General features: G+C 47.0%; 1 protein-coding gene across 12 annotated transcripts in view; it reads right to left on the bottom strand.

Moving 5' to 3' along the window:
- Positions 1-23777, bottom strand: part of Ttc7b (tetratricopeptide repeat domain 7B) — a 224393-nt gene that overhangs the window by 43977 nt on the left and 156639 nt on the right. For 3 of the 12 annotated variants that reach the window (XM_075947231.1, XM_075947228.1, XM_075947240.1), the window contains 4 exons: positions 14298-14414; positions 7087-7196; positions 2976-3137; positions 475-525 (listed from right to left, as the gene is read on the bottom strand). In XM_075947231.1, the coding sequence (XP_075803346.1) occupies positions 475-525; positions 2976-3137; positions 7087-7196; positions 14298-14414 (440 nt within the window). The remainder of the gene's footprint in view (positions 1-474; positions 526-2975; positions 3138-7086; positions 7197-14297; positions 14415-23777) is intronic. The other 9 variants (XM_075947227.1, XM_075947229.1, XM_075947233.1 and 6 more) reach the window with 6 other exon arrangements.

The following is a 23777-nucleotide window of genomic DNA, read 5'->3' as shown; positions in this document are numbered from 1 at the left end:
AAAGGGGCCTGGTGGTAAAAATCTTTTTGTGGTGAGCTTTAATGTAATGGAAATGCCAAAGTACACCTGTTTGCTATTTTGGATTGCTGTGTGTGTGTGTGTGTGTGTGTGTGTGTGTGTGTGTGTGATAGATGACACATGTTTCTATGACTACTGAGGCCAGGAGAGGGCATCAGAGCCTTTGGAGCCATCTCTCCAGATCCACTGTGGAGGGCTGGGAGTCATACCCACCCCACTGTGCCAGAGGTACTTCTCATCTAACTCCTCTGTAGTCCTCAGAGCAGCACTGCCTTGGCTAGGTTATGCCCCGGAGTCTCAGGGAGTGTGCCCAGGTGGCAGAGCGGGCAAGCAGGTGGCAGTGAGATCACACCATCCCAACATTCCCCACATTCAAAAACCACAGCACACATTCAACAGTGGGGAGCTGTGACTCTGGAGACCCTCACACGGTTAATAGATTGGAAGGCTACTTACTAACTGAAAAGAGGGAGGGAAAACCATGAAAGTGTGCTTCTGGAGAGTTGCCTTGGGACAACAGATCAAACCAAAAATTAAAACCAAGAAACAGAACAGTTGAAAACTCAAAATTAAAACTAAGAAAGCAAAGAAGGTTCTAATAACCTTCCAACTGTAAGTCTGGCTGGCTAGAATCAGATCCTATTTTTCTACTAACAATGACTTTTGTTTTAAAGAAAGGCCAATCAGATGTCCCTCTCCACACTGACATGTTCGCCCTGCACATGGAAACTGACCAGTTCATGCCATGTGTTTGTTTCCAAAGCAGGAAATTCCAAAAGGAAGGGAAAAACAATGAAATCAGCAGGTTTTGGATCTCCCCACACATTAACCCTGCGTCCATCAAAGTGCAGGGCTGGGCTAGTTTTCATTGCTAGGAAAGTCAACTGGGATTCTTTACAATTAGACTAAGTATCTATTTATCAGTGCTTTTCTTTCTTAAATTAACAAGTTGCATCTACAAGGAAGAAAGACTCTGGTAACAGCTGGTTACCAGCCAGGCTCTCCCTGAGAAGGGACAGTGGTTCATGGCCTCACTCAGAATAACCACAGAGCACTGGTCACATTCAGCAGAAAGCCCAGTGGGTGCTCAACGCTCTGCTAATTAGTTTGATTTGAAGGCACTGGAAGAGCCAGAACTTCAGAAGCAACGCAGGGCTCCCAGGAAGATAAAAGCGGGCAGGGTGCAGAAGTTGGTGGGTTTGTTGTGCAAACAGTGGGCAGAGGAAACAGACAACACTATTCTAGAACCACAGGATCTCATTGAGGACAATAAACTCAACAAAAGCCAACAGAAGAGAAAAAACATTTTTTTTTTCCTTGAAAAATCAAAGTTGGCAATTGCCCCTAGCACTGTATTGAGAAAATGATGCTGGGGTAGATAAAAAGATAACAGTTTATAAATATCACCTTTATCTTCATAGAATTGGGGTTGCCATAAAAGCACAGCTGAGATTTGCCGTATGCAGATGAGGGAGGTGTGAACGGGACTCTGGCTGACCCTTTGTTCTGACCTGTATGGAGGCTTATATAACAGCACCAGGCAATAAAGAGCACACTAGACAAAGTGGCTCTGGCTGGCAGCAGCCCTGTTATGGGCTCTTATTCAGCGTGTAACAGCATTTGGAACAAAGATGAGCCTTATAAATCACAGCCGCAGATTAAATCTGCTGGCTCTGCTGGCAGGAAAGTGAACATGAAATAAATGAGTGAGGAGAGCAAGGGCAGGCTCTCCCGGTGAGCACCAGATTTAGGTCCCTTTTAAGGACTTCACCAACCAGTGTGCTTCGTTTTAATATGGGGATTCTTTTCTTTTTTAAACTCACGAGTCCCAGAACTTCCTAAAGTAGACCTTCAAAATTTCTGTATTACTTAAAAGCAAGATTAGGCAAAGATGCTGTTCACGACACTCTTTCATGATAGAGACCCTGCACCTTCCTCCTTTACAAGTGAAAGCCAGTTTCCAACACCGTCTCTCAAGTGTGCTCTCTGACCTGCTGGCACTGGCCGCAGAGAAGGTTCTGGAAGCAGTGCTCTAACAGCTTTCTGCTCCATGTTGACAGGCAGGCAAATGTCATCTTTAGATTATGGCTTTCACTGTTCTATGCAGTTGGAATTATTTAACTTCTAAACTGAAATGCAGACATATTTTAGGATTAAATTATTTGCAAAATAGTATAGCTTGTCTTTTCTTCTGTGTGTGTGCCTATACATGTATGTGAGGATACACGTGTGTGTAAGTGCTTGTGTTTGTCAGGGGCAGAGATAATCTTGGTTTTCTTTTGTTTTGTGACAGGGTCTCACTAAGGAGACCTGGCTGGCCCAGAACTTGCTCTGTAGACAAGACTGGCCTCTAGATCTGCCGGCCTCTGCCTCCCAAGAATTAAAGGTGTGTACCACACTCTTAGAGCCATCATTCCAGATGCCTATCTTGTTTTTTTTAAGACATGCTCTCACGCTGGTTTGGAACTTATCAAATACACTGAGCCTCAGCAATCTGCCTGTCCCTGTCTCTCCAGCAAGGGGATTACAGATGCACCGTGTCGTGCCCTGCGTCTAGGCGGATGCTGGGAACCAAACCTAGGTCTTCTTGCTTGTGCCTCAAGTACTTTGTCAACAGTGCCATCTCCTCAGGCCTTGACTTTGCTTTCATACTTTTATGCCTGCTCCAGGAAAGCACAGAAGGGCCCAGGAACTCAAAGGGACACTCTAGAAAAGCATCACTTGTTTTGCTTGGGACCCCATCTCCTTTTCTTTTCCGGGGAGGTTGGAGTGTGCTCACTATCTGCAGTCTTAGTTTTCCTTCTGTCCCCAACAGTTTTGGATTTTCAAATGAGCAAGATCTTTCCCTGGCACATTTGATAGGGTTCCCTAGCCAGCTTATCAGTTGGAAGATTATCAGGAAACAACACACCAGGCAAATGAAGGGCATCTAAGAAGAAAGGAAAAACCGTGTTTACAGGGTGAAGGTTCCCGGTGGGGACCTGGGTCACTGAATGAATGAGCAGCAGGGAGCCACACAAAGATGTCAGGTTTGGGATGAGAATGAAGAGGAGAAGACACAAACAGGTGGAGAGGAGACTCGGTTCTTGAGAGAGAAGAGGAGGAGGAGGAGTCTGACACTAAAAAGTGAAAGAGAAAAAAATGAAAGCAAAAAAGAAACCTTTAGAAACACAAAGAAAAAATAAACTAGGTTTTAATATACTCACATAAGCTGCAAAGAAAATGAGGTCATGTCATACAGTCATCCCCTACCTGAACAGGACACAAGTGCTTTTCGAAGAAAACAAATCTGTTTTCCACTGGCCATTTAACTGCTCTGCAACATCATGGAGCAAAAAATAACTCCGATTTACCTGGGCACAGATTCAGCAGTGATCCACTGAAAATGACCCGTCTTTCACCTACAGCGTACAGGACCTTCCGCATGACAATCTTCTCCATTTAACCATCCACAGATTGGGTTTTCTAAGAAGCACTTATATGATGTTCATTTGAAAACTCAAATTTCCCAAGGTGCAGTGGGCTTAATGCAATGACATGTCATGGTCCCAGTCTCGGTGACAATGGGATGTTAAGCTTTTTGGGTGGTCTCTTGTGTTCAATGATTGGCCCTTAGGAAAGGAAGCTTATACTGCAGCCCTTAGCCCTGCCCGGGGGTGGGGTGATACGGGGTGCCACAAAGATCACCACAGCTGCAACCAGAAACCTTCCTAAACAAAATGCATCAGAATTTCAGATTAAAAACTATTTTGCTTTGGATAGCTGTTTGGTAATATCTACCAATGATTAAAGATAACTCTATGATTAAATGATTAAAAAACCCCTTGCCCCATATCCTATTTCAAAGGCAAAAGAAAGCAAAATATTTCCCCCTCTTTAGTTCAGAACTTTTTCCAAAGAAAAGACAATGCCTCAGGGCTTCAAAACTGCCACTACATCGATTCCTCCTTTCTTGCTGGCTGGGGCTACCAATGGGGAAGAGAATTCAGAGGACAGCAGAAGGAACTCCATGCTCTGTAACTGGGCTGTTGGAGGACCTCTCTGCTCAGTAAAACTGAACTCACTCTGCTGTGCTGGATGTGGCTAGGCCAGGGCTTACGTATGTGGCGATCTGCACACTGATAATTTCAGACGTGAAAAACCCTATTTCTGTTCATCAAAACCTTCTGGAATTATGAAGACTGAGTCTACACTGTATAATGTCTAAGAATGTATAATTATGGTTTATGGCTTATACTTTAAAAGTTCTTATTCATATGTATGATCCATGTATAACTTAGTGGTGGGAATTCATTATATTGGTATCTGTAATCTGGTACATTTAAATTCTAGAGAAAAACAAAATGTAGACCAACATGGTCTATGGCTTCTCAAGGGAGTCTGTGTATGATGGGGGCTTCTGCTCTGTGCCCCAGAGTGGCAGGATCAAGACAATGGAAGACTGCTATTGCTTTAGCCAAGGCCTCTTTTTGATGTCAGCATTGTGTGATTTTGCTTGAGTCAGATGCCCTGGGATTGGAAAACTAGGCACTGGGCATGGACTGAAAACACTGCCACCTGCCAGCTTGGTTTCCCCAGACAAAATCTGATCTTAAAGCCACTCCGGTTAGACTAAGGCCACACTGACCTTCCATTTTTCTTTTCTCTGTAGCCCTTCTTTACTGAACAAGCAATGCTGTAGTGGAGGTTCAAAATTAGATAGCCTCTGCCAGCACATGAGCCAAAACCTCAGGCAAAGGAAGAAAAATGCCCGAGATAGAATCCAGAGTGACAAACACGGGGTCATGGAGCACTTCAGAGTTCTGAAACAGAGCAAGGACCTCGTCTAGGGAGGCACTGGGAGGAGAGGAACACCAGGTCTGTGGAGCACACCCAGCAGTGGCTGCTCCTGTTAGGTCTGGAGATAATGTGCATGCGTATTCAGAAGGGGAGCCGGATGTCTACGAGAGATGCTGCTGTCAGGAAGCGTGACAGAGGTACGTCATGGGAACCGCCATGGAAACCAAGCCTCTCCATGGCACACTTGGAGTAGAATTGCAAGTCCTGTTTTCTCTTGAAATAAATAACAATGAGAGGAACCGATAAAGTCTATGGGCAGCTGAGGTAAACAGACCATCCATAAAGGGATATGACTAAGGTAACTGTGCTGCCAGGCGCCTCACAAGGAACCAAACTAAAGAAAATTGGCTTTTGCCAATCAAATAGCCCTTCTAGATGAACCTTCCTAATCCTTCCAAACTACACTCTCGGTTCAGTGTTTTTATGCTCAATGACAGGACTTCCCCTGTGAAGGCCTCTTAGCTCTCTGATCCTGGCCTACTGGTTAGATGATGCCATGTGTAAACAGCCCTGACCCACAGCTAATTAGACAAGAGGGGTCTTGGAGGTTTATTTACGTTCATTTACAAGATAGTACTGGCCTATGTCTGGGAAGGAGTGGTTTCCACTGCTGTTGGGTAGGGACACACAGGAACCAGAAGCCAAACTCCAAATACTTGGATTTCCTTGGAATAAGGGATCAGCCACATGAGTGGCACCAAGGCAGAGAAGGGAGAAGAAATCACGGGCCATTACACTAGCGAGGGCCATATAGTCCACTCGGACAACACGGCACCTGTAGAAGGCACTCCGGAGAGCCCCAGGAAGATGCTCTCGGGAGCAGAGGACAGCAAGAAAAAGGGCCTTATTCATTTTCTGTGGCTCTCTGCTACTGATGAACAGCATTCCAGTCTTGGAACATGAAGAGAAATTAAGATCCAGGCCAGCTGAAAGGGAAGAGGCCCGAGGGGACGACAACCCTCAGTAGCCACAGCCACTCTCTGGAATCGGCTTGAGTTTCAGCATGGCCATAGTTAGTGTCCCTGGCTTTCCTCTCTCCTTGTTCCAGTCTCTCATCATTTTGACTAGAGCTGGCAGTCTGACCTTTCCTTTCTACAAGGGCCTTAAGGGATGACTGTACCCACAAGGCAGGGCTTTGCCTTGAAGTCTGAGTCCACCCTCAAATGCTGACCAACCTGGGGTGGGCTACTCCAGGAGCTGCTGGTAAACAGTACTTGTGCTATCAGGTCACAATTGTGGCATTCCTTGTGCCCAACAATCATTACAACAGGGCCAGGGCCTTCGGATGAAATTTCTTAGGCTGACTTTGAATCTGGAACCTTGGCAGGAATGAGTCAGCAAAAGATATGAGATGGGTTCTGTGGGTACCACTTGGGCTCATTCCACCCACTTAGGGTTGGTATTGCTGGGTATCAGGAGCTGGGATGTGGCACATGGACGGGAAAGAGACCCTGAGGCTTCTGTGAAGTTATCCCATAAAAGATGAAGCAATCCACATAGAGATTAAGGTTGCAGTGTCCCTTGTTGGGTGTTGAGGGGAGAAGTGGCAAAAGCAGGCTCTAATGGTGTTCTAGAATTACCACTAAGGCTCAAAACTGAGTGAATTTCATTATGTTTTGTGGGTCTATGGAGTCCCCAGATTGTCAGTGACTGCTACTGGGACTGCCTGTTTGCAGCTGTGCAGATTAGGGAGGTGTGCTCACTTCCCTGCACCCAGGGAGCTGTGGGCACATGAACGTGGAGCACACTACCCCCAGAGGTCTTTACCAGCCAAGTCGGAACATTTGCTCAGAGGCAGTAAGTGCTATGGGCCACCGTGTGGGGACAGCAGAATTAGCAGCCCAGAAGCCCTGCTACCCAACAGGTCCTCCTGCTGGAAGCTTGTGTGTTTATGCAGGCATCTGACCAGGCTCCATTAGACAGAGCAGAGAGAACTGATGTGCACGGACACCACCCAACTGTAGTTTCAAAGTTTAAGTTCTCAGAGCAAGGGGAAACAGACTTAAGAGTTGATCTGGGCTAATACTCCTTTCCTGACTGGAAAATGAGATTGCAGAAGTTCGCCTCACTTTAGTGTGCAGCTATTTGCCTGAGGCCTCTTCCCACACTCTTCCCCCACCCCTCTTACCCCCCACCCTACCCTGGGGCCTGACAGTCTCACATGCTCAACTTGGCACTGGCTCCCACCTTCTGCTCTTGATCCCACCCCCTCTGGCCTTTGGTTCTCACCTGTCTCAGGATCGCTGAAGTCTGGCAATGTGATTGTATTAAGCTGTCGTCTGTCAGCGATGGTTCTATCTAAGAGGCTGCTCCCACGTCCAGAGTCACTGCAAAACACACTGTAAATGTCAGTCACCCAAAAGACCAAGATCAAACTGGCAGAGAAAGCTGAAGCCCAGGGGTGGGTAGCTACGTGTGTCTGGATGCTCCTCACATCCTTCCACACTCGGAGGGATCCTGTACCCTCGGCTTCAGTGTTGTGTAACTGAGTTCACAGACGCAGCTCCAGTGATGCCCACAGAGCCTTGCTGCTTTTATTCTTATGTCATATGAGATATGAGAAAAGACCAGGCTAGTGAAATGGCTCGGCAAGTAAAGCACTTGCTGCTCAAGCCTCATGCTCTGAGTTTGATCCCCGGGACCAAGGATGGAAGGAGAGAACAGACTCCTGCACACTGCCTCTGATGAGCTGTGGTGTCTGAGCACCTGCGTGCATGCACACCTTACATCAGAGAAAGACAGAGAGAAAGACAAGAAAGAAGGGGAAGGAAGGAGTGAGGAAGGCAGGGAGAAAAGAAGCAAGGGAGAAAAAGAGGGAGGGAAAAGAGAGGAGAGGGTAAATCTTTGTCCTCTTGACAGGGAGAGAGTGGCTGGCATTCTATGTCGTGACACTTCGGAATAAATTTACCCAGCCCCTAATGCCCTACCTTCCAAGATGTCTTTACCAACCACACCTGAGCTCTGAACTCTGCGGCATGAGAGAATTTACCCAGAACATTTTCAAAATGTTCAAGGCCCCACCCAGACCAAGGATATTAAAAATCCTTAGGACAACTGTGATTTCTCAAAACTCTTCTAGCTCCCAGGGCTGCTGCACCTGAGGTTTGCTGGTTCCCAGTGTGAACATCATGAATTTGAGTGTGTCTCCAAACCAATCTGAAAGCCCTTACATGGAAAATATTCCACTTAATACATGAGGAAAGGCGGTGTGAGGTGCTTCAGTGAGCCGGTCACAGCAGAACCAGGGTCCTGTGGCTTTCCCGAGCTTACAAGGCTGGCCAGAAGGGACTTGGGGGAAACAAAGCAGGATTTTGGTGCCTGCCTCTACACAGCCACCCCACCAGCTTCTATTCCAGCACTGTCCCATCTTTCTGACCCCCATTTCTCCAGTTCTGACTACAAATCAGGCTTGGCATCCCTCACTAGCACCGCCACAGGGAAGCCACCACCGACGGAATGGGATGAGGCAGTTAAAGGACTTTAGTCCATACAAGTCTAAGACACAATCTGTGAAGTAGGTAGAAATTATTATTGTTTTTTCCTATCATGCTAGCGTCCGGAGCACTAGGAGTGAATTTTTTTTCTGTTAAGACATTTGAAATCTACAATAAAGGAACAGTTTCCTTCCTGTGCACAGCTGCGGCTGCTGCTCAGAAGCAGCAAACAAGATTCGTTATGAACCTTAACACAGTTCACAGGCTGCAATTTCCGCGTCCAGAGATGTAGTTAGAGAAACAGGAAGCCGAGGAAACTTCCCTCACTGCAGACTGCCAGCCTGCACTTACTACATCATCCACACAGGCTTGCTGGAAGCTGCACTATTCATTATTTCCACACTGGGAGACAAGACGTCTCCCTTAGCAGAAGACAATGCAAAAGCCTGAGCGGACAACCGTAAAAAATGGACGGAATTATTCTAACACTGGTCTGTTCGTGTGGTGTTTTCAATATAAACAACCACAAAGGGTTAATGATCTGATTGCTGCAATGGGTCCTCATTCGGGAAGCTTTCAGAAGGCTTTGTCTCAATATGTAATGGATTCTGGAACACATGAGGCCTGCATGGTGCAAAGGAAGGATCTACCTGGGCATCCAGTGGCTACATGGGGTGTGTGTGTGTGGGGGGGGGGGACTGCAGGATTCCACCTTGCCAAGTTTCAGATCATGAGCTTGGCTGCCAAGTGCGATGCTTTGGAAGGGCCCAAAAGCTGGGGTCCTGGAGCCCAGACAGCGATCTAGGCTCTTGTCCTGTGTCTGTCACGAATGAACCATCACTTTGGGCAAGGCCACTGTACCTCAGTGACTTCTCTGGCCGGATCATGTAAGGAAAGATTATCTTCCTACACAGAACTGCATAAGGGTGGAAAGTGTGTGCAGATGGAAGAGTTATAACTTCCAGGTCCACGCCAAGGGTCAGAAACATAGCTCCTTATAAACACTGCCTGGGTTACTATGTCTGGTGAGTTCCCAGAGATGGCTTAACCCTGGCCTGCTGGTGCAACTATGGAAGGTGGGGGAAGTTAAGGGCTTCCTACTTAAAACATCAGAAATCCCAGTTGCGACCATAGTCACTGACAATGATGCGAGGCCATGTACTTGCATTGGCAGAACAGCGACACTTGGGATATCCCTCAGCCTGTCTTCCATTGCGTCCTCAAAAACTGCACACATGCAGCTAAGCATCATTAAAATTGAGATGCTTTTACTTCCAACTGAGTGTTTTCTTTCTAGATGCGCCCCTCAATCACTTCCCTTTCTCCCTCCGGGACTCTGTCTGTTTGGGCACTTCTCACGAACCACTTATCACTTCTCCCTCACTTCTCAGCCTGGCACTCGGGCTGCCAGGAACACCTCCCAGGAAATGAGATGGCAGAAAACCACTCCTGGTTAGGGGTGCTAAGAGGTAGTTTCGGGAGAGGAAATCTGAAGGCTCTCCAAGTCCACGGTGTATAAGCTGGAAATGTCTACACATACATATGTAATAGTAATTCCAGGGAATTCAGAGTAAACAGTGCTTCGAACTGGAACTTTAAGTTTCTCTTAGAAACCCTTCCCGTCTTCCACAGCTGCAGAGAGGTTAAACAGGAGGTGGTGGATCAGGAGTCAGAACCATGGAGTTCCCACAGCAGTCTTGTCTCTTTTCAGCTCCTGGAAAAGTGTGTAACAGACAAAACATTCTACATCTAAGAGAGTCTGCAGATAGAAACCCATAGCAGGGGCGGAAAGGAGAGGCTTCAGTCTTGCTTTGGTTCAGTGTTTCCTCGGTATGTTCCCTTTCCTTCCTTCTGGACTGGTGATGTATATCCTGTGCCATTATATGTGGGAACCATGTCATCTGCTTTTTGATTTGGATTTTACAGGGGGTTATAGTTAAGAGAGTTCTTTGAGTCTCAGAAGACTTTGAATTTTGGACTTTTAAACAGTGTTGGGACTGTAATAGACTATGGGACTTTTAAAGTTGAACTTCATGTATTTTTTTTGCCTTATGATATAGGCTATAGGCCTATAGGAGCCAGGGAGTGGAATGTGCTGGTCTGAATCAGAATGGCTCCCATAGGCTCATAAAATTGAATGTTTGGTTGTTAGGGAGTGGCACTACTTGAAAGGGATCAGGAGGTGTGGCCTTGTTGTAGGAAGTGTCAAGGGGGGTGGGCTTTGGGGTTTCAAAAGCCCAAGCGAGGTGGAGGAGTCTCTTCCTGCTGCTTTGGATCCAGATGCAGAACTCTCAGTTACTTTTCCAGCACCATGTCTGCCTGCGTGTCTCCATCCTTCTCACCATGACCATCAACTAAACCTCTGAAACAGCAAGCCAATTAAATGTTTTCTTTTATATGAGTTGCTGTGGTCATGGTGGATCTTCACAGCAACAGACGCTGCTTCCCTCTAGCTTTTTGGGTCTGGGTCATGATGATCACACAGGCTCTCGGTGTTTCTGAACTGCACTTTTTGCAACAGTAAAATGAGCCCGATGCCACATGGCATTTCCCATGTGATTCAGCTTTTCACAGAATGAGAGGATGTTCTGAAAAACAAAAAAGCCCTACCAAAATGCTGATGGTTATTAGTGGGGCTGCAGTCAGGAAAACATGCATCTGTATGTGTCAGCTTTGAACCTACTTCTTGGTAAATGATTGAAACAGGAGTTAAGAAGAAAGCAAGCTTCTTCCTATTACGAAGATGTCAACCTATGGCCATGACAGGGAGAGCTCAGGTGGCAGTAATCAGAAGGGGGGGGGGGGGGGGAGAGAACTGGTTGTCATCAGCAGAGGCAGCCTGCTGTCCCGGAGGGAGCTTTGCTGTCAGACGGCCTTGGGTTTGATGATAGCTCTGTGTATATTTAAGCTGGAAAACTTGGGCCTGTTACACAGTCTCCTTAGCTTCCGTTGTTTCCTCTGAAGTAGGAAACAGTAGCTATCTTGCAGGGTGATGCAGGGTCTGAAGGCAGCGCATAAATGGCACAGGGAAGTCCTCGGTGAAAGTAATTACTACCACCCCTGGCTGAAGTGCTGTGGTTCAGAATGCTGAGAGGATGGGGACCTTTCTGGTGAGATTCTGTTCAGATTCAGGCTGTTTTGAGTGGCTAAGTCATTATAAAGAATTGAGGGGGCTTTATTCTTTGCTAAGGGAGAGAAGACAAAACCCGAGACATATCCCCATCCTAAATACAGGAAATATTTCAGACCCAGAATGGGAGAATCTAGGTTCTTGAAATGGCGGCACTTCAAACGTATGCTGGGGAGAATGTCCACCCACTTGGCTCCGAGCAGGAGCTGCGTCCTACAACTGCAGGTGGAGCGCTCTTGGTACACACTGTCCAAGGCTCAGCTCAGCAGTCAGCTTCTATTATGATTTCCCTCAAGCCAAAAGAAAGACGGAGAGAGCTGCTGAGAGCATAGTCAAGGGCTTTTTCAGTTTGGCCACCCCTCCCCCTCTTAGTGTCCCCGAAGGCCTGTGCTTAGCCTGGGAAGGATATGCAAGGGCCTGGGGAAGACTGGGAAACCCAGACAGGTGGAGCAAAGGCAGAGGCAAGGGCAGTGGAGTCAGGCAGTTGGCACAGACCCACTTCCTCTGGACAGAAACCAGCTGTTTCCTGTAAAAATCTTTCTGCTTAGTTTTCAGCTTATTTATTTTTAGGAAAGGCTGTTTCTCACACACTTCTTATCACGATCCTGCCTGGTGCTAACGTCCATGCCACCTAAAGACAGCCTGGAGGCTCTTGGTCCTATGCTGCTGTATCGGGGGCTTTGAAGTGTGCAGATGCTGGAGAGCAAGCCCTCTTTCTGCAAGCTGCACTCCTTAGCCAGGGGCACTTCTCACCCCAGCTGCCCAAGCATGCTGAAATCTGTGCAATGGTAAGGGCTGCTGAGAAACATTTATGTCCCAAGAAAATGAAGTTGAGACAAACACTCAGGGAGCTCTCTAGTAAAGGGCTGCTCTGTCTCCACTTCATGCCCAAGGCTTTGGAAGAGGTCATCTCCACCCTAGGGCAGGAAGGCCTTGCTCCGGCCCTAGAGATCTTTCAAGGAAAGAAGAGTACGGACACAGCCCAGGCATTTGGTTAGGTATTTTTAAAGGCTTTCCAATTCTGCTATTTTTTTCTTCTGCACATTCAATATTCTTGGTTGCTAAGTGGGAGGAAAAGTGGGGAGGTGGGAGAGGTGTGGAGAACGGAGGGAATTGGCAAAGAGAAAGCGGAGGGTTTATTTTCTCCTTTCTAAAGGAGGAGCAGGCAAAGGATGGGCTCCACACAGAGGCAACCAGCTGAGGAAGTGTCTGCTGTAGGCTGGGTATAGGACAGAGATGCTCCAATCTTGATGGCTAGGCTACTCTAGAACTCATTCAGCAGTCTAGTCTGGTCCTGGACTCTCAGCAATCCCCCTATCTTGGCTTTTCCGAGTTGGAATTACAGTGTGAGCCACCAAAACCTGTCCAACTGAAAAAACTTTTGTTAAAAAAAAAGTCAAAGTTACCATTTCCCACTGACACAGTTACTTACAGTCAGCCCTTCCTCTCTGTAGGTCTCTGTAGACCACGACAACTAGCTTACTTGTCTGCCTCCTACACTCCTGTACCATTGAACGACACCTTGTCTGCCTCCTGACTCTTTAGGGCATACTATAAGTCATCCATACACCTTGCCATGAACTTGAGAAATATCAAGTATTTGCATTATAGGCAGTCACTTGAATCATCAGATAACTCTTTGCTAAATCCCTCTGGCAATGTGTCCCAGACTTGGGGCACCTGGGCTATGGGGTGTTTGCTGCTGGGGTTGCCTGGCGGTTTCTCCCCACATCTTCTGGCACAAAGGATAGCATCTTTAAGTACCTGTTAACTTAGATACTACACAGCTCTGAGCGGTAGAAGTTAACTTGTAGAAACTATTATGACAAATTTATCTATGGGGTATACAATTGATTTCTACCCTGTGGAAAAGACAGTCCCACAATACATATTCCATCATCTTATAGGATACTATGTTTTTTTGTAAATATGTATATTTGTAAATTCATTTCAGCATTTCTGTCTATGCACATATTCAAATTCTTCTTTGAATGGATCTTAACTTGTACTAGCTCCTTCACATATGAGTAAAGTTAATAAAATCTTCAATACATGTTTATTTTATATTTGTATGAATCATAATTTTAACTTCTTCAAAATTATTTTTAACTATATTCACAGTGACTTCCCGTCTTAACAGGATATAGTCTGCTGTTGACACAGACCCTTTAAATATTATAGGAAATGTTTGGAGTGTGTCACTGATCAATCTATACATCAGTTTCTAGAGAGATGGCAATTATCACAGGCAGGAGAGAAAAAGCTTTTGTGAATGACTTTTACGAGTCATCCATGGGAGTGGGGAGGACAGAGGAACAAATGAAACCCATGACTTAGAGGCTCCATCAACCATGGAGAAGCATGAAGCTCCATGTGGTGGTTGAAAGAAAATGGCCCCCACAGGTCCATAGGGAGTGGCACTATTAGGAGGTGTGGCCTTGCTGATGTGCGGCCTTGTTGGAAGAAGTGTGTCACTGGGGTGGGCTGTGAGGTCTCAGATGCTCAAACCAGACCCAGCGGCTCACTCTCTCTTCCTGCTGCCTGCAGATTCAGATGTAGATCTCTCAGCTCCTTCTCTAGCACCATGTCTGCCTGCACACCACCACACTCCCTGCCATGACAACAATGGACTAAACCTCTGAACTGCAAGCCAGCCCCAATTAAATGTTTTCCTTTAGAAGAGCTGCCATGGTCATAGCGTCTCTTCACAGCAATAGAACCCTCACTAAGACTTTATCATTATTATCGACCATTTGTGGAGACTGGTGTACAGGGGAGTGACAGAGTTAATGCCAGATAAATGCCCACAGGAGATGGCTCTGATTTGCAGATATCCATGCAAACATGACACAAAACAGGCAGCGCTGGTCTCTGACCTGGGATTGGTGAGGTTGTAGCAGGATTTCCATATCTGTAACATGTGCTTACAGGTGAGCAGCGCCTCATCTGGGCCCCGGCAGAGTGACTCCAACTTCACTTTGGAAAACAGTAGTCTACAGTGAGAGAGAAAAGAGAAGACACACAGCTAAGCCAGAGGCCTACCTCTCAAATCACATGAGGAGTGGGCTCATCCTAGAGCAGGGGGCAACTGCATATATTTTAATTTTTATTGAAAATAGATTTTTTTCTCAAACAATATATTCTGATCGCAGTTTCTCCTCCTCCAGCTCCTCCCAGATCCCACCCACCCAAATCCACTTCCTTTTGCTTTCTCATTAGAAAACAAAAAAGTTTCTAAAATACTAACAACAAAATAAAACAAAAACAAACCAGAATAGAGAGAACAAACAAACTAATGGAAAAAAGAGCCAAAGTACAAGAAACATATATAGATGCAGAGACACATACTACTGCACACACAGAATCCTATTAAATGCACAAAGTTGGAAACCGCAATATATACGCAAAATACCTATAAAAATGCCAAAAGTAATATGAGACAAAAATCTTTTAAAGATACAATTGAGTTAATTTTGTGTTGGCCATCTACTGTTAAGCATGGAGCCCGCCCTTAAGTGTGGTTTATATACAGACAGACTTCCTTGGAGACACTAATTTTCCCTTTGTGAGTGGTTCTCAACTGGGCATAGTTCATGGGTTAGGCATCAGGCTGTGTCCATGTCCCCTTCAGCATCAGGACCCCATGTGGCTTAGGCCTGTGTAGGCCCTGAACTGCACTTGTCTTAAAATGGGCCATCCAGCACCTGCAGGGTCTAGGGGAGGTAGCGGCTGCAGAGTCAAGGACTCTTAAACTCGCTGCTCAACCTGTGGCTTTGTGAAGGAGGCACAAGCAAGCATAGGGTGACAAAGTGTGTGGGGAGGTTAAAAGCACTGGAGTGGCCAATTTTATCCAGAACAGAGATTTTATTAAAAGCATGCTTTTTAGAACTGATCCAATTTATTTATGAAACTTCAGAAATTCATTAAAAGTGAACCTTGGTTTATTTATAAGATTACACAGGAGATATGACTCAGTTGATATAAATATCTGCAGAGAGCCCTCCAGAAGACTGTTCAGCCTCTCGGAGGCTTTGAAAGCTTACATAGCTGGGCATGGTAACCCATGTGTGTAGTCCCAACATGCAGAAAACTGAGGCAGGGGGATTACTGTTAGCTTTTATACACTGAGTTGCAGGTCAATCTGAGCTATGGAATACCCTGTTTTTTAAAAAGACTTCCTTGAAGTCAGATAGGCAAGAGGACCATGGTGCAGGCTTCCTCTTGTGTCCTGCCTAGCCTGGCTATTTAGTGACAAGACGTCACAAGTCCCTCACAATCATGAAAGCATCTCCTTATTCCTGACGTCACCCATGGCTTCAGCCTCCATCTACTGTGCTAAGCTGAGGGATTTCCCTCAGACTTAGCCTCCTCCAAACCTCTCCCTGTAGACATCAGACCATGACTGCAGACCACAGCTCTCCCAATCTCTGGACTCTCCCCACTGTCCTTGAAAAGGTTCTGGCACAGACAGATTTTCCTTCTCCTCCTTCAGCTCTCATCTAATGTTTGCACTTAGACCCAGCACTTCTTGTCACCTCTAACAGTGGGTCACACTCTCTTTGCTAGCCCTTCGAAGCGCTCACGGCACTACCCAGCCATGTACCACACACCCTTCACTTCCCTGGAGCTGACCGGCTGCTGCGTCTCCCTCAGCTGTGCAAGCTGGATCCTGGATCCTAACCCCTGGCACTTACCTGCTCTCTGGTTTTCTACAGTTCAGCTAAATTGACCTTATCACATAAGTCTTTTACTTATCTTCTTTACTTGGCACATAGCTGCAGTTTGCTAATAAAGACAGGAGGTGACAGCTGCAGACTGCTAAGGCCTCCTATGTGCCGGGCCTACATGTGGCACTTAAAGACATGGGTATTGCCGTCTCTGTGATCACCTTTCTAGGTAGGTAGTAGTTATTTTGCCCCAACAAATGGGGCCACTGGAGGTGATTTTCTATGTGAGTCCTCACTCCCCTATCTGTGAACTCCCCCTCCACACTGCCTGCGATTGCGCTCTGCTTTTTGGGCCTTGCACCACATCTGCTCACCAATGGCTGTCTCTGCAGCCCATGGGAGATCATGCACTTCAAGTGGTATAAATGTGATACAGGAGAGTTCTTCAGCCACTTGTGATATAATATCCACCTTCATGGTAACCAGAGCAGTGAAGTCCTGCAGTGAAAGATGGGACAGGGGTAGCCTTCCCCCAGCACACCAAACTCGGCTCTGCCACGCTTTCCCAACAGAGCCCAGAAAGTCTGGGGTGCTTGCTGGTGGCTCCCAGGGGAGGGTTAGGTCTCAAGCTTCCTCCTCAAGCCTTGGTTTGCAGTACAGAACCTGGGCTGAGACAGCCATGGGCCAGGTGATGAGAAGGTTGTGGTCCCTGACCTATAAGCAGTGGGCACAAAGAGGAAGGCCAGATGCAAGCATGGGGCTTGGCTTTGATCCATGACATCTGAAGAGATGAAAATTCCCTTGAAACCTACTAGGTCCACCTATAGACTGGCAGCCATTCAGGGGGTCTCAAGAGTTTTAAGAAGAACCAAAAGCTAACTCCTGCTGAAGCTTCATGAGTTGAGAATGTGCCAGTAGTAACTTCTACCCAGATCCAACATGTTAGGAGGAAAGGAGCAGCTTCTGACTGGTCTCCTATCAGTCTCTAGTGGAGACCACGTGGAGGCCCATGGGATCTTCTAAGTGAGGGTGACTGCCGAGCATGGTGGCCAGGAGAGAGTTCTCCTAGGACTGTGAAGTCTACTGTAGGTGGCTGGGTTCTTGGGTAGGGTCTTACGGCTTGGCCAGGTACATAGAAAGGTCTGGGAATAGGTGAGGATGTTTCCTTGTTCAGCAGCAATTAGCCATGACTCCTTCTACTGTCCCCAAGTACAAATGCCAGAGTGCATCTTGTAGCCTTGGCTTGAGGGAACACTTCTGTGAAGGTTTGCTGGCTGGGAAAAGAACTTCTAATTAACATGAAATAACAGCTTTCAAACACTTGACTCAGGATATGGAGCTGAAAAGGTGTGGGCTGGATTTAAGAGAACTAGACAGGAAGAACAATAATGGAACTGTAACACACGTGACAAGAAAGGCACGGGGAGGGAGGGAAGGGAACAGCATGAAAGAACCTGGCAGAGGAAGAGCCAGGGAGCCAAGAACACAGGCAGCTAGCCCGTGCACAGGCCTGTGAGCACACGGGCTGGCTATGAGCACACAGGAAGAGCAGGGAGAGATGACACCGCCTCTTTACCCTCTTCCTGAACTCCGGTGGCTTTGTAAGACAGGAAAGAGTGTTGAATACAGAACCTGTGCTTGTCATCTCTCCAGAAACCTACTTGAACGTCTTAAGGCTGCTGAAAACATCTGCCGGGAAGCAAGCAATACTGGCACAGAAACACAGACTACACAATGCCTGGCATTAGTTTGATGCTGCTAAATCCAAAGATATTATAAATTCAATTCACTGTGGAAATCCCAAGGCAAGGTAAACAAAACAAGTGACGAAACATCTCAGGACAAAGCAGTGTAGGATAGAGTACACGTCTGTTTGTCCGTGTCGTCAGGAACAGCCGTGACTTAACATCAGAAGCCACAGACTTCCTAGACTTGGTTTGAAGTTCAATAATCTTATTTAAATCATTTTTTCAGAGACCCACTGAAAACGTATTAAAATTAACGAAGACCAGAACATGCTAAAACACCAATTCAATTCTGTGATGGTTAATTTCAACTTGACAGGATCTAGAATCACCTACAAGACAAATCTCAGCAGGTCTGTGAGGGCATTTCTAGATTGGTTTAGCTGTGTGTGTTATGGATGTGAAGACTTGATGTGGGAGCCTCCTCTTTGTGCTGTGATTCCCATTAATGAATAAAGAAACTGCCTCAGACTGTTAATAGGGCAGAACTTAGGTAGGTAGAGAAAACTAAGCTGAATGCTGGGAGAAAGAAGGGTGGAGTCAGAAAGCCATGGATCCTCCACCTGAGACAGACACTGGTTAGAATCTTTGCCGGTAAGCCACTGCCACATGGCGATATACAAATTAATAGAAATGGGTTAAATTAATATAAGAGTTAGATAAAAATAAGAAGCTAGAGCTAATGGGCCAAGCAGTGTTTTAATTAATATAATTTCTGTGTGGTTATTTTTGGAGCTAAGCAGCCAGGTGGCTGGCACCAACAAGCAGGCCCTCCTCCTGTTACAAAGACCCATTCTAAATTTGGGGAGCTATCCTGTAAGCTGGGGTTCCTTATCTGAATAAAACAGGAAAAGCAAGTGGAGAATGATCACCTGTCAAGGGATTCTGGTTTGAGTGCAAACCAACCAGCACTTCTAGCTCCTGCCACCGCGGTTCCTGCTTTCTCTTCATTATCTGCATCTTCCCTCGTTTTGGTGGCTGGTGCGGTTCATAACAGGGTTTCTTTGTGTAGCCCTGGCTGTCCTGGAACTCGCTCTGTAGACCAGGCTGGCCTTGAGCTCACAGAGATCCGCCTTTTGTATCTTTCCTTAACCTGCTTCCTGTCAATCACTCTGGCTACAATAAGGAGGAAAGTAACTAATATGGACTTCATTATTAACAATTAAAATTTGAATCTTCTACAATGCCTGTTGTGTTTTGGCTCTTGCCCATCATCTGTAACCCAACTCAAGCCATGGCCAACTCTTCCCTCACTTCAGTCCTCATGCTTCTGGGTCTTTGCACAGAGTTCTCTGTTGTTTGAAATGTCCTTGAAGCCATGTGTTCTGGCCTCTCACGCACCTACTCATCCTGCAGAGTGCATGCCAAACAACACCTATTCAGCCTTCAAGAACGGGAGTAACCCCCATCCAATGACAACACAATTGCCAAACCACAAGAGTTCACAACTGCAGGATAACAAATTATAAGCCAGGAAACATATGTTTCCAAGACAAGTAAAATAATAACAATAGCAGCAGCTGAGAGACACCTGAAATATTTAATCACCGATTCCACAGCAATCCTACAAATTAGGCAGAGAGTTAATCTGCCCAAACTCACATCACAGACACTTAACTCTAAATCTGTCTGACTTCCAAAGTACTGAACAAGAAGCAGAGAATGATCTCAAATCTTATAATGACACTAATGAGGAGGTGGGCATAGCACTGTCTACTCCACCACCAAGTATTTAAAACTCCCAAATGCAAGACTGGAGGCAGTACAATGTGGCATAAGGCTCCCTAGCCCCCCTGGAAACTTCCAGCCCAGTGAGGACCACCCTGTGGCCTTGAACTTGAGGAGTTGGGTGCTGGGGCTCTGCCCTAGACTGTCGCACACAAGATTCAGTAAAGGGCAGCCACATTTGTGCATGCGTGCTTGGGATTTGCCTTTCATCCCCAAGTCTCAGACATAAAAAATTCTAGGTGTTTGAACACCCCAGTTACTCAAACTTTTACTTTTCATTAAAATTCATTAAATAATATTTTACCCTACTTTGGAAAGAATCCCAAGATAAATCAAGGAATAAAGACTATGTTTGGCTTAGGGAAGAGCTAAGAAAGGACATACAACTGCCCCAGTGAGGAGCTAGGCCATGTGGTATTGTGAAATTTCATTGTTCCTCATAGGAAATGAGTCTAAGTAACCATTCCTAGGAGGACTCTCTGATCTTTGGGAGTCTGCTCTATCCTGTGTGACTCTTGCTCACCTTCTCCTGGTCCATTCCCCTAAGTCCCAAGTTGGGCTCAGGGGAAGATGAAGCTAAAAAGATCCATATTTCAAAATTCAGAAACTTAATATGCTTCTCGAAACTTTCTGATCTAGAATACTCAGTGAGGGCGGAGGAGATGGCTCTGTGGGTGCTGTGCAAACATGAGCACCTGAGTTTGGGTCCCTAGAGCCCACTCAAAGCCAGATGTAATAGCACTTATCTGTAGGCCCAGTGCTCCTAGAGTGGGATGGGAGGCGGAGAAAGGAAAATCCCCATAAGATCATTGGTTAGCTGGGCTGGAGTAGGCAATGGGAAACAAGGGACCCTGTCTCATACAACATAGAAGGCAAGGACTGCATCTAAAGTGGTCTTCAGCTTCCACTATGCCCTGAGCCACACAGCCCACATTCTCATATTCCACCCCCCCCCCTCTCTCTCATACAAATTTTAAATAATTGGAAAGTCTGAGGCTCTACTTTCCTCCAGCTTGCTAACTGCTTCAAGGAGGAAACATGTGTATTAGCCATCCAAACCTGCCAACTAGGTGTGAGGGCTGCGTTCATGGCAGCTGGTTTAGAAATAAAATGATAGGCACCTGAATCCTTGGGAGCTTGTGCTGCTCTGTGAACTTTTAGAGCCCTCATGCCAGGAGCTTTCCTTGGCTTATCTCCTGAATGTGGGCAGGTGCAGAAGCAGCCGTGCAGAGCAGCCTGGGAGGTTTGCTACAGGGGGCCCTGCATGTCGTCCCCCACCTTTCAGAGCTGGGCAGCCCACCTGGAGAGATGGAGCAGGGCTGCTGCAAGGACCTGAAGGAATGCATGCATGTGACACTAGGCAAAGGGAAGACTGGATCTGCAAAGGAGGGGGTGTAGGGTGGGTAGGGCAAGCGCTCAGAAGGAATTTTAAATACAGAAGACGGTTGGCGCCGACCCCACTGATGCGAGCGATGTGAGAGATGAAAAGCAGTGTGGCGATGAGGAGAGAGATGAGGATTTGAAGCCAGATGAGTCATTTGGAAACAGGTGTTCCGAAAGAGAAGGCGAAGCAGGCCATGTGCAGCCAGCCGTGTCCAGGAGAAGCACGCCTTCAACCTTCTGAAGGTTCCCATCGAGCCTGAACGAACTCTACCTCTGTTGACGGTCTTCAACATTTCTATGCCTACTATGTGCTGTTTGGAGCCACAGTTGGCCTGGCGAGGATTTCTTAATGGACCAGTGCCAGAGGAACAAACAAACACATGAACAAACAACTAACCTGAGGCCCTAGTGTAGCCACTGTGACTGATACCACCAGGGCACCCTGTGATGCTGGCTTACAGCCATACGGGAGCCAGAGCTGAGACACAGCCCTGCCATTCCCCTACACAACAGCTGGAAGGAATGAGGTGTCACCCAGGTCACAGGATTGTTAATACATACCAAATACTCCTCGAGGCCTCACTAATTGCAAACAGTTAGCAAATGACACTCAAGTGATCTATCTGGTTATTCATTTGTTACCCAGGAAGTAATTTCATAGACCATTTGGCTTACCTACCTACTGTACTGATATATATGATCTCCTATTTATGATCTCAGGAGAAAGAGAAGATACAAGTTTTAAATGCAAAACTAGAAAAGGCCTTAGCAGATTTCTGAATACTTTGTTATTCTGAGTATAGACCAAGACATGTAGCTGCAGAATCTACTGGAAAGATTCTTAGGAAAAACAGAATCTATCTCTCTTCTATCTGCCACATCCCAGTCGGAATTCACACACCTCTAGATTCCCAGGTAATCCCAGGTGGGTGCAAAGTTAAATTGAAAAAGCACTGTTGTTCACAGCCCCCACCCTAAAGGAGGACAGACCCTCAGCGGTCTGTTCACAGCCCCCACCCTAAAGGAGGACAGACCCTCGGTGGTCTGTTCACAGCCCCCCACCCTAAAGGACAGACCCTCGGTGGTCTGTTCACAGCCCCCCACCCTAAAGGAGGACAGACTTCAGTGGTCTGTTGAAGAACAGAGGAAAACAGCTGCCCAGGAAAGGGCTCCCATGCTTCTTGCACTTCAGAAATTCTTCCTGTGCTTATTCATTCCCAGGAGAAATTAATTTATTTATTTAGAATTGAGGGCTTGCTATGTTGCGCAGGCTGGTTCCAAACTCCTGGGCTTCTGGGAAGATGGAACTATTGGTATGCACCACATTTGCCTTCAGTGAGACTCTTGGGAGCATGCCTTTAGTTCCCAAGCTAGGTGGGAATTCTGCAAACCATTCACATTATGCTCCCAACTGTGGGCACCCTAGCTATGGTATGAAATACATGGTACCTGCCCTTCCAGGGAGAACCCCTGAGCACTTCCTGAGGGATGAACTAGAACTCTGCCTAGTGTTGCCCACATAGTTACACTGAGGGTATACCATCCAGCCATGGTCTCCCGGTCTGGGGCATCATTCAGAGGGGCAACCATGGTCTCCCAGTCTGGGACATCATTCAGAGGGGCAGCCATGGTCTCCTGGTCTGGGGCATCATTCAGAGGGGCAACCATGGTCTCCCAGTCCGGGGCATCATTCAGAGGGGCAGCCATGGTCTCCCAGTCCGGGGCATCATTCAGAGGGGCAGCTATGGTCTCCTGGTCTGGGGCATCATTCAGAGGGGCAACCATGGTCTCCCAGTCCGGGACATCATTCAGAGGGGCAGCTATGGTCTCCTGGTCTGGGGCATCATTCAGAGGGGCAACCATGGTCTCCCAGTCCGGGACATCATTCAGAGGGGCAGCTATGGTCTCCTGGTCTGGGGCATCATTCAGAGGGGCAACCATGGTCTCCCGGCCTGGGGCATCATTCAGAGGGGCAGCTATGGTCTCCTGGTCTGGGGCATCATTCAGAGGGGCAGCTATGGTCTCCTGGTCTGGGGCACCATTCAGAGGGGCAGCTATCTCCCAGTCCTCCCTTGAGTCTGCAGAGCATGGAGCGACTGCCCCACCAGCATGTGGACAGGGTAGGATCCTGAATGGGCTTAGTAAGTAAATCATCTTTCAGGGATGAAGAATCAAATGTTTTGCAGAACAGGCAAATCAAAGTCAGGTTCAATGGCTGGGAGAGTGTGGCATCATGCCGACCCAAATGGGCATAAATTTAAATGTTTTTGAAATGTGTTCTGGTCCAAATTTCTTTGCCGATACATGACAGCTCAGAGGCTATTCTCAGGTTTTCAAGGGGTTAATCTGGGTGCTTGGTCCTGTCACACACCCAAATGCATTCTGCCTCCTGGTTAGCAGCCAACAGGGGAGGCGTGTCTGAGGGCTAGGTTCTCTTTGCTGCAGCAGCTTCTCTGGTGATGGGTCTACCCACTGGCTCCCTGACAGAAGTGAGCTATTTAACTGCTAAGGAAGTTGTAAAAACGTGACCATCTTGACACCATCAGGTGCTCCAGGAGACATGCGCAATGTACTAGCAGGTCTGGAAGCTCATCAGCTCTCCTCGCTCTCGGGGCTCAGCTGTCAGCAGTGACCGAGCTGCACCATATCCCCTCACTCTCAGGTCAACTGTCCAAGAAATCAAGACCACACTGATTTGGGAAAACAAAGATTCTTAGTGCCAAAGAATATGTAAGTAGCTAGTTTTTCAGGGCTTAGCTGCCTCTTCTCCTGCCCTGGGAGGGGCAGGGCTGGGGACAAAGCCAACCTGATGATGTGCTGCACACCTGTGACC

This window comes from Microtus pennsylvanicus, chromosome 14 (assembly GCF_037038515.1).
Source record: "Microtus pennsylvanicus isolate mMicPen1 chromosome 14, mMicPen1.hap1, whole genome shotgun sequence".
NCBI classification, from domain to species: domain Eukaryota; kingdom Metazoa; phylum Chordata; class Mammalia; order Rodentia; family Cricetidae; genus Microtus; species Microtus pennsylvanicus.
This window is presented reverse-complemented; position numbering and strand designations above follow the sequence as displayed.